Source organism: Epinephelus fuscoguttatus, linkage group LG5 (assembly GCF_011397635.1).
Source record: "Epinephelus fuscoguttatus linkage group LG5, E.fuscoguttatus.final_Chr_v1".
NCBI classification, from domain to species: Eukaryota; Metazoa; Chordata; class Actinopteri; order Perciformes; family Serranidae; genus Epinephelus; species Epinephelus fuscoguttatus.
Genome location: NC_064756.1, coordinates 35,987,133 through 36,000,591, shown reverse-complemented (window position 1 = coordinate 36,000,591; position 13,459 = coordinate 35,987,133). Strand labels below are relative to the sequence as shown.

Genomic DNA, 13,459 nt, shown 5'->3' with positions numbered 1-13,459 from the left:
GTTTGACTCAGGTCAGTGTTCAGGTTTGATTTTCAGAGAAAAAAAAAGGATGCTGATGCAACATTATAGCTGCAGTCCCAGCTTTTAAAATTCTCCCAGCAGCACATGAATGCAGCATAATAACTATAGCTAAATTTTAGGATTAAAAATCGCAGATATATATATCTCCAAAATCTGACACTGGCATAAGACAACGTGATTGATATTGCTAATAAATACAAAGACCAGAGGCAGAATCCTTTTACTTAACAATGTTTTATTAGCAAATGTTCTTTTAAAAAATGAAACAACAGACTAATTTAATAGAGCAAGACCTGATATAAATGATCTGACAGAACAAACTGAGGAAAACACAAAAGTTTTCTGGACGTTCATTTATGTTTAACCGTTTAGTTTGGTCCAAAGTAGTCAACCATGCCGCTGCCTTTACGACCATCAAAGAAGAAGAAGTTCCGGTGTGGAGCGTCTCTTTGCGAGAGAGCCTGAGGGGAAAGACACAGAGAAAAAAAACATAAAGGACACTTTTGTTAATGAGCCACTGAGGTCATATCGTGATAACATACACTACCATTCAGAAGTTTGTAATCTTCTGCCACAAAGCTTGATAGGGTCCAGTCAGATATGTGAGAGGACTGCTCTGTATGTGTGATAATTTTAGGTTGCAGAAAGTCCTCTTCACACACACACACACACGTATGTATGTATGTATGTATATATGTATGTGTATGTGTATGTGTATATATATATATATATATATATATATACACACACACACACACACACACACACACACACACACACACACACACACACACACAATCCATTCAACTTCGGGTAAAACCCTGCAGCTGCTCTTCAGTCAATTTTACCCAGCTGTGCAGTCACAGTGAAGGAGGGTGGGACAAATACCACAAAGATCAACCATCTCATTGCTGAGCTACAACAATGGAGGAGAAATTAATACGGAACCCACATAGACCAGCAGGTCCATCCTCTCTCCCAACATGCTTCAGCCTTCCCTTCATCCAGAGCAGGTACTCTACCTTGTGCTGACATTTTTACTCGGATATTCTGTGTCATAGGGACGAGACGCAACCAAAGCGTCTCAGCTGAAAAAAGCCTGTGCCCTTTATTTTGCCTCATTGCTCTTGTGTGCTCTGCATTGACCAATGTACAAGTACTACATTATTTTTAAAAAAACACTGTGTCATCTTTGTCATTTAAAAAGCAACAATATATCTAAAAATAGCCTAAAGATAAAGCTTATTTATAAAGCACTAAAATCAGGATACATTAAGTAATTTGCAAAAACAACAAAAAAATGGCAGTAACAACACATATGTGCTGCTGAGTCACCATTAAAAACCGCAGGTGAAATTACATCACAGCCAACAGCCCTGCTCAAAAACAAATTCTGAATCCAAGTTTACACAGTATTCTCCCCTGCCATGCAACTCTGTGGGGACATCGAGTAAATGGAAGTTTGAGTCATTTGATTAATCTAAAACTATGTAAAATTTAAACAATACATCTGGTGTTTGAATTATATTGTTATTATCTCTGTTCAAAAAGTTATTATTGAGGGAAAGAAGAGAAACATCAATACAACAGCTGATTCAAAACTTTTGAGTGGTTGTGTATATGATCAAGTAATGACTTAGAATGTGAAAATTCATCTGATGCCACAAAATGTTTTGGCAGCTAACATTGTAACATTGTTATAATTTCAATGTACAGACCAGTACGACCAGAGGAAAACATTTTTATGCCCATTTTTTCATCTTTGTTACAGCATGCAAACCCACACAACCCTGTCTGTCACACTCAAAGTTCAGTCCATAAGGTGAGCTCAGTTTTCTGAGAGTGAGTGAAATCAGTCAGATGTTGGCCAGTTGCAGTGAGTTTCATCATCATCATAGAGACAGCAAGTTGGCCTTGTGCCATTGTAATGCAGTCAGTCCCATCACTCACACACACACACACACACACACACACACACACACACACACACACACACACACACACACACACACACACACACACACACACACACACACACCTGAACTCCTCTTAACCTCAGCCTGAGGTCACCCTGAACACAGCAGTTTTTAATCTGTTCAGTGAAATCTTATTCAGGTCATGCACTGAAGAAGCAGTCCATAATGATACTGCTTTTATCTACCACATGAATCTTAATGAGCTGAGTCTGTGAATTCCATCAGAGGAAACTAACAGACTTACACATCAAGCTGCACATCAAAGTCTTATTTAATTCTTTTCAATACATTCAAGTCATTTTTGCTTAAATTCAGCAACGGTGTTTCTGAATTCAAACAAGGTCTTTGTGCTGCTTTTTTAGCTTCAACTATATATATTCTAGGGCTGCCCCCTGAAAGTGAAATATTTGAATCATAGGTTGAGATCCCTCAGTTGACTGAGATTCTTCAAGTTGAGCAATTGTTTTGTTTTGCAGTGTACTTCTGGGGACATTTCAGTCCCAAAATTTAGCTGCAGAATGAGCACTCCTCACCTTCATGCTGCTCTCTGATACAGGCAGCTGTGGACCCAGACCCACAGTGAGTCTAAGTTAGATGGAGGCAGCAGGCCGAATTTAGAGAGGCTTTGCTACTTTGCTAGGATTTGATAACAATATCCTTTGCCTTCTGCTTAGAAGTGGTGAATTTACAGCTCACAATAACTTAGTTCAATACAATCTGGCTTTTGTTTGATACCTAGTGTCGGCAAAACATGCTGCACATTTCTTGTCCGTCCTGACCGTAGTTAGCACGCATTAGCTTAGAGGAGTAACTTGGCTTATTTACTATATTACTTGAACATCACTGTCATCATGAATGCCCCGCCAAACCTCATTCAAATTGTCAAACAATTTCTAAGGATTTAATTTTCACTCAAGTTTGCAGTTCACTGACAATAAAGTCAGCCTTGCCCACTCTTTTCCAAAGTCACCAGATGCTCATTTGCATAATGGTGACATCACTGTGCATTAAGACAGGCATTAAAACCTCACTGAATTAGATTCAATAGAAAAATCCTCAACAAAACATTTGAGTGGCATGAGAGGTATGGTGCTTATAATATAGTGAACTGCTTTCTTGTGTTTCCAATCCAGAGAGTGAGAGCGTCAATGTAACTTTAGATAGTCACTACAACTGAACTCTCATGGCAAGTGGTGTCTCCTCCTCTCCCACCTGTCTGATAACTATTGCACAGCACAAGAGGATAGGGAAAGAGATCCTGTGCTGATGGCAGAAGAGCTGTGGACTGCGATTACTATGAGCAGCATGCATGAAAATGACCTATCATATATTTCTCTCTTTAATGGTCTGAATAAGTCACAAAACTTGTCACTAGTTGCTTTTTAAAAAAGAAGTCGCTGAGAGGGTCTGAAAAGTCACTAAATCTAGCAAAAAAGTCGTCAAGTTGGCAACACTGACAACTTTATTGTTCAATATCCTGCCACAGTACATATCAGATATGTAAGTAATCTGCACATTGGTTATTAGGATTGTGGCAAAGATCCACAATCCAAATAACCAATGTACAGATTACTTACAGTTTACTATCAAATATCACCAAAAATCCCTTATCAGTCAGGCTCTAAACTGGTTCTAATGTAACTGTTCGGTTATACGTTTTCCACTGGATTTCCTACTAATGTTTTTATCTGCTGAAACACCAATCAGTTTTTCATGTGTTCAGCTTGAGGACTTTATCATTTTTTTTACCCATGTGAGAGGCTACTGCCAGAGCATCACACTGAGTTTCACTGTGGTCACAGTGAAAATCACTTCTGCACAGAGAAGAGCTGCTGCTGTTTTTCTGAAGCTGACCCAGGAACCAGCTGAGTGGCCACCTGTCAGCTGACTGAGTCCCTCACACACCAGACTGGCCATCATTAACTAAAGCAGAGTGAATATGATGAGATGCATCATAGTCCGTAACATTGACCTCTTCAGATTGTTTCCTGGAGTTATGAAGCTCCTATATGGTGGTATGCAATTATAAAAAAGCCTCCTATTGTTAACAAGCGTACCTTTACAACTTCCTGTCCCAGAACTCCTCCCACGACAGCGCACACTGGAGACATCTCAGAGAAGCAGTAGCTAGAAGACAAACCGTAAAAAGAAACGTGTGATGTTGATGAGAAACTGAGAAAGTTAAATATAGAAAAATCTCCATCTGATTTATGTTTTGTGTTTTCATTACTGCAGACAGACTCAAAGTAAACAGCATTTCACTGACGGAGGAAGCTCAAAACCGTGGGTTAATTAGTTGCCGATCACCCCCTTCCCCTTCCAGATGAAGGTAAACTGTGTAGATGTGGAAGTTAGTTAGTCTCAAATCACTAATGTGAAGCTAGTTAGACCACAGACTTTAGTAACAAAAAACAAAAAACATTAATGCACTGCATCTGTCTGACCTCCACAGTGTGGACGATAGTAACTAAACCCTCAGCAGCATTACTTCGCTCATGGGAAGAGCAACAGGGAGGTCATGACAACAGGGAGGTATATATGTATATGTATTAGGGATGTATATGTATTAGGGATGTCAATGAGTAACTGTTACTTGGTTATCGGTTACACATGTCTTTCAATAGGTCAATTTCACCACTCTTCAGTTTGCTGCACTGCTCACCACCCAGGTCTGGTGGGAGCTAGCTGCACTGCTTATTTGGTGAATACCACCAAAAATATTGTGGTCCCTGTAGGAGCCAAAATGTGTATTTAACCTCTGTTGTGTATTATTTGTTAGGCTGCGCACATTCTTTTGGTCACTTTTACTTCCGGTGGTAATTGGCACTGGTGAGGGTGTGGTTGTGGTTACATATTATTTTACCTATTCTTTCACTGGCCTGAGGGTTTTGTTAGACAAAGAGGGTGAGTGTTGGCTCCGATATTTTCTGTTGACTGTAATCTTTATTCACTTTAGTTTGTCAGTTGTTTGGTTAATAAATCATCATAAGAAACGCAACATTGGACTTCGACATGGATTCTTTGAACGAGTCGAGTCAAGTCAAGTCAAGTAAAGTCAGGATTTATTTCTAGAGCACATTTAAAACGACGGCAGTCGACCAAAGTCCTGCACATAGGTGGGTACAGAGTTAAAACAACATCACTAATAAAATAGAATAGATATAGAAGACAACAACAATAAGAAAACAGAGCAAACAGCGCAGACATTAAAATAGCAATTTAAAAAAACAAAACAAAAAACAAAACAAACACTTGAGATCATTGTGCTCAGGCTGAATGATACGCCAGGTGGAAGAGAAAGGTTTTTAGGGAGGATTTAAAAGTCTCTAGGGACTGGGAAGATCGAATGTGAAGGGGGAGGCTGTTCCAGAGCCTGGGGGCAGCCGCTGCGAAGGCTCTGTCACCCTGAGACTTGAGTCTGGTTTTAGGCACCACCAAGATTAGTTGGTCTGAAGAGCTTAAGGCTCTGGTTGGGGTGTGGCGCAAAAGGAGCTCAGAGAGGTACAGAGAGGCCAGACCATTGAGGGCTTTAAAAACAATTACGAATTACAAAACAATACGAAAATGGACCGGGAGCCAGTGGAGGGAGGCTAAAACTGGCGTGATGTGGTCGCGCGTTTTCTTGCCTGTGAGGAGGCGAGCAGCAGTGTTCTGGACAAACTGTAGACGGTTGAGAGAGGACTGATCCAGGCCAACATAAAGGGAGTTACAGTAATCTAATCTGGTGGTTATGAAGGCATGGATCACCCTTTCAAAGTCTGCAGCTGAGAAATAGGGCTTGGTTTTGGCTAGAAGACATAGCTGGAAAAAGCTAGTTTTGACAACAGCACTGATCTGTTTGTCAAATTTGAATTGGCTATCAAAAACCACCCCGAGATTCTTTACAGAGGAACGAATGTTGGGGTTCAGGGGGCCCAGGAAATCTGCGGAGCTGTGTGGGGACATGTGGCCTCCAAACAGGGTAACCTCTGTCTTAGACTCATTAAGATTCAAGAAATTGGAGCTCAACCAAGATTTGACATCACTTAAACAATCCAGCAGAGGTTGCATTGCATCCTTGCTTGAAGATCTTAGTGGCAGATAAGTCTGGACGTCGTCAGCAAAACAATGGAGTGAAATCTTGTGCTTTCTGGAAACATCACCTCGGGGCAGCATATACAACAAGAAAAGAACAGGGCCCAAGATGGAGCCTTGGGGGACTCCGCGGGTCAGTGGGGCTGCAGCAGAGGAAAAGTGACCTGACTGCACAGAAAAAGTCCAATCTGTCAGATAAGACCTGAACCAGCTATGGGTGGAGCCTGTAATGCCCACGGATTGCTCGAGGTGGTGTAGCAGAATCATGTGGTCAACTGTATCAAGGGTGGCTGACAGGTCTAAAAGCATCAGGATGACAGAGTTACCTGAGTCTGCAGCTAAAATCAAATCATTAAAGACTCTGAGCAGGGCAGTTTCGGTGCTATGTCTAGGTTTGAAGCCAGACTGGAACTTTTCATGAATGTTGTGCTGGGCTAAAAAAGACTGCAATTGGTTATGTACTGCTCTCTCTAGAACCTTGGATAAATAGGGGAGCTGAGATATGGGCCTAAAGTTTGAGAGGATGAAGGGATTCAGATTTTTATTTTTGATTACAGGTTTCACCACAGCATGTTTAAAGGCTACGGGGACACAGCCTGAACTGAGACTGGTGTTGATCAGCAGCAAGACACTATCTCCAACTGAGTCAAATACTTCCCTGAGAAGATGGGGGGGTATACTGTCCGAGGGGCATTTTGTAGGCCGCAGATGACTGATTACATCTGAGAGTTGGGAGAGGGACAGAGGCTCAAAGTGGTCAAGCGTAGCAGGGCAGAAGGTAGAAGAGCCTGAGATGGGCCCAACACAAGTGAGGGTGGGACTGAGGGCAGAAGCTTTTTTAGAAAGAAAGAAGTCATTACAGAGGGAAGGCGTTGGCACAAGGGGGGAGACATCACAAGGATTAATGAGGGAGTTAAGAACATTAAACAAAACTTAGGGCTTATGGCTGTTATTAGAGACTATGGCAGAGAAGTAGGCAGTTTTGGCAGTTTTGACAGGTCTCTGGTAGTCAGACAGGCAGCCATGGAGAATTTGTCGGGAAACAAGGAGCTTATAGTTACGAGCCAGACTCAGCCTCTTAGCGGCTTTTTAATTGATAGTAGTCCCTACAGTCCCCTTGCGGTCTTCTCCTAGGTAGCCCCAGTGAGTATGCAACACAAGCAAAGCAGCAAACCCCCTTTAACATTGTTAACTATGTTATCACTGTTAGCAGTGCCAGTATGGCTAGTGGTGCTAACATGCAGTGGTTAACGGTGCTGAAGGGGTTTTGTCGCTCAACATGAAGCCATTTACTCACCAGGGCGACCTGAGGGGAGACTGGAGGGTGGCTACCATGTTTTCAGTAGTAATCACCAAATAAACAGCACTGCTAGCTGGCTCCCACCTGACTCAGTCCTAGCAGAGTAACTTGCTTTCAAGACAAGACCAAAGAGTGGGGACTGAGCACCATGCTGCCGCATGTTAACGCAGCTAGTTGGCTATCTGTCAGCAAAGCCAACAGAAAATATAATAAAGACAAGACTTTTACAACACAAAACACTTAAATTTCACCACCTCTAAATGGATACCACATTGATATGTGGCGCTAAAGCTCATTAGTCAATGGAGCGCCGGACTAAAGACTAACTATCTTGCTTTCAAGACACTTCAGCATTTTATTCAGTTGAAATGCAAACAAGCCTCCACTTCCTATCTGAGCAATGTATCAATTCAATGTCATGCTTGTGTAAAATTAAAGTCACATGTGAAGACACTTTATACCTGATGAAGTCATCATTCAGGAGGTCACTGCTCACTGCCAAGGCCTCCAGGACGTCATCGCGAATCTGCCTCAGGAGCTGACTGTCCTCTGCAAAGGACTCTGGTTCAGGGTCACGGCCTTTGTCGGTACGAAACTTTAACAGAACTGTGGAGATGGAGGGAAGACAGGCAAAAAAGAGAAAGGGAGAACAGGAAGCAGGAGAAGTATAAACAGAGATAAGCAACATCTTAGAGGCTGGAAACAAGTTTATACCATTTTTCGAAAGCAATATTTTCCATATAATCTGTTGCGCTATTATAATTTCATCACGTTTTCAAGAGACTTCCACAGTGAATTATCATCTTATGGAAAGACGGCATCTCATCTCTGAAACAGGATAAGATCTGCATGTGGTTGCACCATCAACCATTTCATCCGATTAGGCCTACGCTTCCCCACATCAAATTAAGAGCGTGCACACACAGACTGCATAGCATGCACACACACCTACACATGTTCAGAAAGAATATTAGGGCGGGGAAAAAAACCCTTTCCTGTGTCTTAGAGTCAGCTGCAGGACTGATTGAGAAATGAAAAATCAAAAGCGTGCACTTTATTTGGTCATGAGCAATATTTCAAATAACCAACGTCTCCACCGGTACCACACAGACGCACACATCAACACCTCACCCCCACATTTCCTGTTCGTCCATTAACTTAAACCACATGAGGAAGTCAAGTCCTCCCACGACCATTTCCACCAGCGTGACACACACTCATACAAACACACACACAGACACACAAGCAATGGCAATGAGTCACTTTCACACCTCAGCAGCTCTGCCCTTTAATCAGTGAAACTTTTGTTAGTAAAAAGTTAAAGACTGGCACCTATGACATCAGGTCTGTGCCAGGCAGGAAATCAAACAGAATTTCATAACAGAAAATAATAATGTGCTCATGGATGGAACAACGATGGCATCTCTAAACCTACACATGTAGGAGTGATTTGTACAAAGATTAAAATCAGAGGGGAATGGCCCTTTATGTTGAAACTTGCACATGAAGGTCAAATACAGAAGAAAATATGTTTTTCTGATTTAGACAACATCTGTACAGAAAGAGTGAAAGTTCATGTTCCTTTGACAAAGCTAGGTGAAGAATATCTGACTGTTTGTCAAAGCAAGACATGCTTTGAGAGAGTCATCTATTCAGGCTGCTCTATATTAAAAAAACATAATTATATAGATCAAACATACAGATGATAATAAGGACACACACACACACACACACACACACACACACTTCAGATCACCCGACTGTTCCTAGTCAGACAGGAAGCAGTTGTAACAGAGGAAGAGCCACTTCCTCATCTGTCACCCAAAACAACAACCGCTGGCTCCAATTATAGAAACAGCAAAGGAATAATAACACTGCCTCCTGTCTCACATCCACTAAATAAAATAACAACAACTAGGCGTGTTTCCACTCAGACATCAACTTGAAGACAGGGTGAGGCTCCTTTCACAGTGGGGGGTTAAGAGGGTCATGATGGCTGGCACACCTAAAATTAACCAGCCAAGATGTTCTCAATCAGTGGTGGAAAATGTTTTACGAAAAGTACATTAAGTACTTATAGTGCAATAAAATATTCCATGCTTTGGTGTTTACTTATTAAATCTAATGTTTTTGGACTGGCAGTGCTAATAGCTTTCTTGCAATCACGCTATTAGTATGATGCAGGGAATTCAAATGGAGGGCAGGAAGTGATAAATCCATACATGAACTGGAAACAGAGGACCAAGACTACATTAAAGGGTTGGATGAACCTGCAGGCAGCAGGTATTGTCAGAAAGTTGAAACTCATGTTGAATGTCCATACAAAATGAAGAAAACCACAACAATGGTTTTCACTGGGCAGGAAGGGGATGAAAACTGTAATCTTAAATGCAACTTAAACTGTCAGACAAATATAGTGCAGTAAAAAATACAATATTTACCTGTGAGACATAGTGGAGTACAAATATAAAGTTGCATAAACCAAATGTTGGTTCTCTGAACATCTAAAAGAATTGCTCCAGACTGCAATCCAAAAAATTGTGTTTTCCTCAGAGGTTATATCGTCTTCCCATTTTCTAATGATTGGAAGTTCTCCTACACATGCATCTGTTAGATTGATATAAATCCTAGACCCCAGTCCTCTGAAGGGGGAATCGGAAATCAAATTAATTACTGTGTGTGCCTCAGGACCTTCTCCGCATGGGGCTCCATAACATATAAGAGCAAAGCATAACTGTAGATAAAAGAAAAGGGAGGTCTTTGGAACATCAACATCACTCTTAATACGCATATGGTAACAGAATGCATAAAAAAAGAATCAAAACAGACCTTGTCTCTTTAAAAAAGTGCCAGGGGAGGGTCCCATGCACCCCTCACAGAGGTCCAGGCTAAGGTCTGAATGTCCTCTAATCCAGGAAATGCCTCTGCGCATACCTCACCTGTGTGGGTCTGCTGCGACTGGCCCCTGGCCTCCTGTCACTTTGCAAAAGTGGCCCACAGGCAAAACAAGTTGAGTATCCCTGTCCTATCCATCCATCCATTTTCATCCGCTTATCCAGGGCCAGGTCGTGGGGGCACCAGGCCAAGCAAAGCACCCCTGAAGTTCCTCTCCCCAGCAACGCTCTCCAGCTCCTCCTGGGGGACCCCAAGGAGTTCCCAGGCCAGATGAGATATGCAATCCCTCCAGCATGACCTGGGTCTACCTCAGGCCTCCTACCAATGGGACGTGACCAGAACACCTCTTACTGGAGGTGCCCAGGGGGGCCCCCCCAATCAGATGCCCGAACCACCTCAACTGACCCCTATTGATGCAAAGGAAGAGCGTTTCTACTCTGAGCTCCCTACAGATGTCCAAGCTCCTCACCCCATCTCTAAAGCTGAGTCTAGCCACCCCATGTAGGAAACTCATTTCGGCCGCTTGTATGTGCAGTCTCATTCTTTCAGTCACTACCCAGAGGTCAATCAATCAATCAATTCAATCAATCAATTTTATTTATAAAGCCCAATATCACAAATCACAATTTGCCTCACAGGGCTTTACAGCATACGACATCCCTCTGTCCTTAAGACCCTCACAGCGGATAAGGAAAAACTCCCCAAAAAACCCCTTTAACGGGGGAAAAAAAACGGTAGAAACCTCAGGAAGAGCAACTGAGGAGGGATCCCTCTTCCAGGACGGACAGACGTGCAATAGATGTCGTACAGAACAGATCAACATGATAAATTAACAGTAATCCATATGACACAGTGAGAGAGAGAGAGAGAGAGAGAGAGAGAGAGAGAGAGAGAGAGAGAGCGAGAGAGAGATATGCAGGTAATGACAGTATCTTACAACAACATTAATGGAAGTAATAATATTATAGTTATAGTTCTGGTTACTGCGGTACAATATGTTGAAAGTATGTATTAATACCTGGCAGTATACATGTGTGACAATAATCATATGTGTATAATAACAGAAGAAGTATGACTAATGACTAATGATGGCAGCAGCAGCAGGAGGCATCTGGCGGGACCACGGCAGCAGCACAACCACACACGTCACGCTGTCCAGGCACCGCTGTGATATGAGTTAATCTGAGAGACAGTGGAGCACAAAGGCTCCGGAGAAGAAGCCGAGTTAGTGACATCCAGAATGGCCGGGTTAGCTAGATGCAGTAATAGGATACGAGAGAGAGAGAGAGAGAAGGAGAGAAGGGGCCCGGTGTATTATAGAGGGGTCCTCCGGCAGACTAGGCCTAAGTCAGCCTAACTAAGGGCTGGTACAGGACAAGCCTGAGCCAGCCCTAACTATAAGCTTTATCAAAGAGGAAAGTCTTAAGTCTAGTCTTAAATGTGGAGACGGTGTCTGCCTCCCGGACCGTAACAGGAAGATGATTCCACAGGAGAGGAGCCTGATAGCTAAAGGCTCTGGCTCCTGATCATGGTCATGACCATAGTTGAGGGTTGGGACGTAGATAGACCCTGAAGGGTTAAAACACCTTTTCAGTTGTATCTGTGGCTTAGAGTATATATACCTTTCTCATTCAACTGCTTACAAACAAACATAGTATGTGCATGTTATGTCATGATGAGTTTTGAAAATCTCACTTATTGGTGTAATGTAAATGCTCCTCCACTTGTCTAAGGTTAGCTGTTGTATTGGTGATGACAGCACCAAAACTAAACATGCACTTCTTCAGATTGAGACCTGAGACGGCGAGGTCCTGCTGTCTTTGAACTACAATTAGTTGTTGCTTTTTTTTTGCTCCATGGAACCATACATGTTAGGCAGAGCCAGACCTCTATTAAGTGTGCTGCAGGGTGGAGGATTTTAATTTTAACCTAGGTTGTCTGTTGTTCCATATGTACCTGCAAATTAGACAATCACATAATTTAATTTAACAGCTTTTTAAATATGTAATGATCTTTGCAACCAAACCCTGGTTAGTGAGAAATATATATATATATATATGTATTCTATACATTTAAAAAAAAATTAAAAAATAGGATATTAGCTTGCAGAACTGCATTGTTCCATGTAGTATTTGTGACCCATGCGTCCTGCATACATTTAACTGAATTTTCATTATTTAAACATTTATGCATAGAAAATGCTTTCATAATTTAAGTCTGCACCCAATGCCCTTTTTTAGTTATTTCCTGTTCCATATGCTTGTTGTCATGCAGTGTAGGTGTCAGGCTGTTCTCTATTCTACGCTCCGTGCACATGACTGGCCATGGACAGCCTGTGATGGAAACTAGCATGTAGTGAGTGTGTGTGTGTGTGCATGGTGCAGGGCCAGGTGACAGGAGGGACAATAACAACTCTTAAGAGAAGGTCATCAGAAACCATAAATAACCTCAAAAACAGGAAGGCAGGTTTAAGATTTATTTAATGGGTCAAATAATTCCTTTGCGTTGATGGTTTCTAAATATTTCGCAGGTGATTATTCATGTGCAACTCAGCATGACAATATTCTTTTTTATCATCAAAATTGCTGATTGAATTGAAGTCCCAGTTTGTTGTTAATTTTCTTCTTAAATCCCACCAACATCTTTTGGCCAAGCCTGACATTTAGCAGTTCTCTCTCAAACGACATTTAACGTTAATGCTATTGTTATTTATATGCACCGTGCCTGTCAAAAGAATAATTGAATAAATAAGTAAACAAAATTTATAAACATAAATTTCCATACACGTGCAATAACATCTTATCAGCTGACTAACAACCAGTGACTTTGCATGTTCAGGGTATGTTTCAGTCTCGCTGTGGGGTTCCTACGCATTTTCAGTTTCAAATTTCTATTCTTTTTTGGACCTCTCAGGATTCTTTGTAATATTTGATCAATTCTCTGTACGGAAATTCTGTTCATGTCTTTCCTCCTACATGGAAATGTCAGAAGACCTCTCCTTGCTCTACTGCCGCTTTAACTGATAATTGTGTTGTGTGAATTCTTTACAAAATCTTTACAAAGTCTAAAAAGACTAGAATTCTCAGAAAACACTTCATACTTTTAATTTTGTAGAACAAAATGGTACGAATTTAAGGATAATGTTGCCTACAATAAAAAAATATCACCCCTAAAAGAACTCTAATTTCAAAAC

The 13,459-nt window shown here is 41.6% G+C and overlaps 1 protein-coding gene across 1 annotated transcript in view; it reads right to left on the bottom strand.

The window, feature by feature from the left end:
* Positions 1–236: 236 nt before the first annotated feature.
* The window catches only part of sae1 (SUMO1 activating enzyme subunit 1), a 25,587-nt gene continuing 12,364 nt past the window's right edge, over positions 237–13,459 (bottom strand). The window contains exons 6-8 of the mRNA XM_049576694.1: positions 7,833–7,977; positions 4,055–4,124; positions 237–482 (exon numbers count right to left, since the gene is read on the bottom strand). Coding sequence (XP_049432651.1) covers positions 390–482; positions 4,055–4,124; positions 7,833–7,977 — 308 coding nt within the window. The 3' untranslated portion in view covers positions 237–389. The remainder of the gene's footprint in view (positions 483–4,054; positions 4,125–7,832; positions 7,978–13,459) is intronic.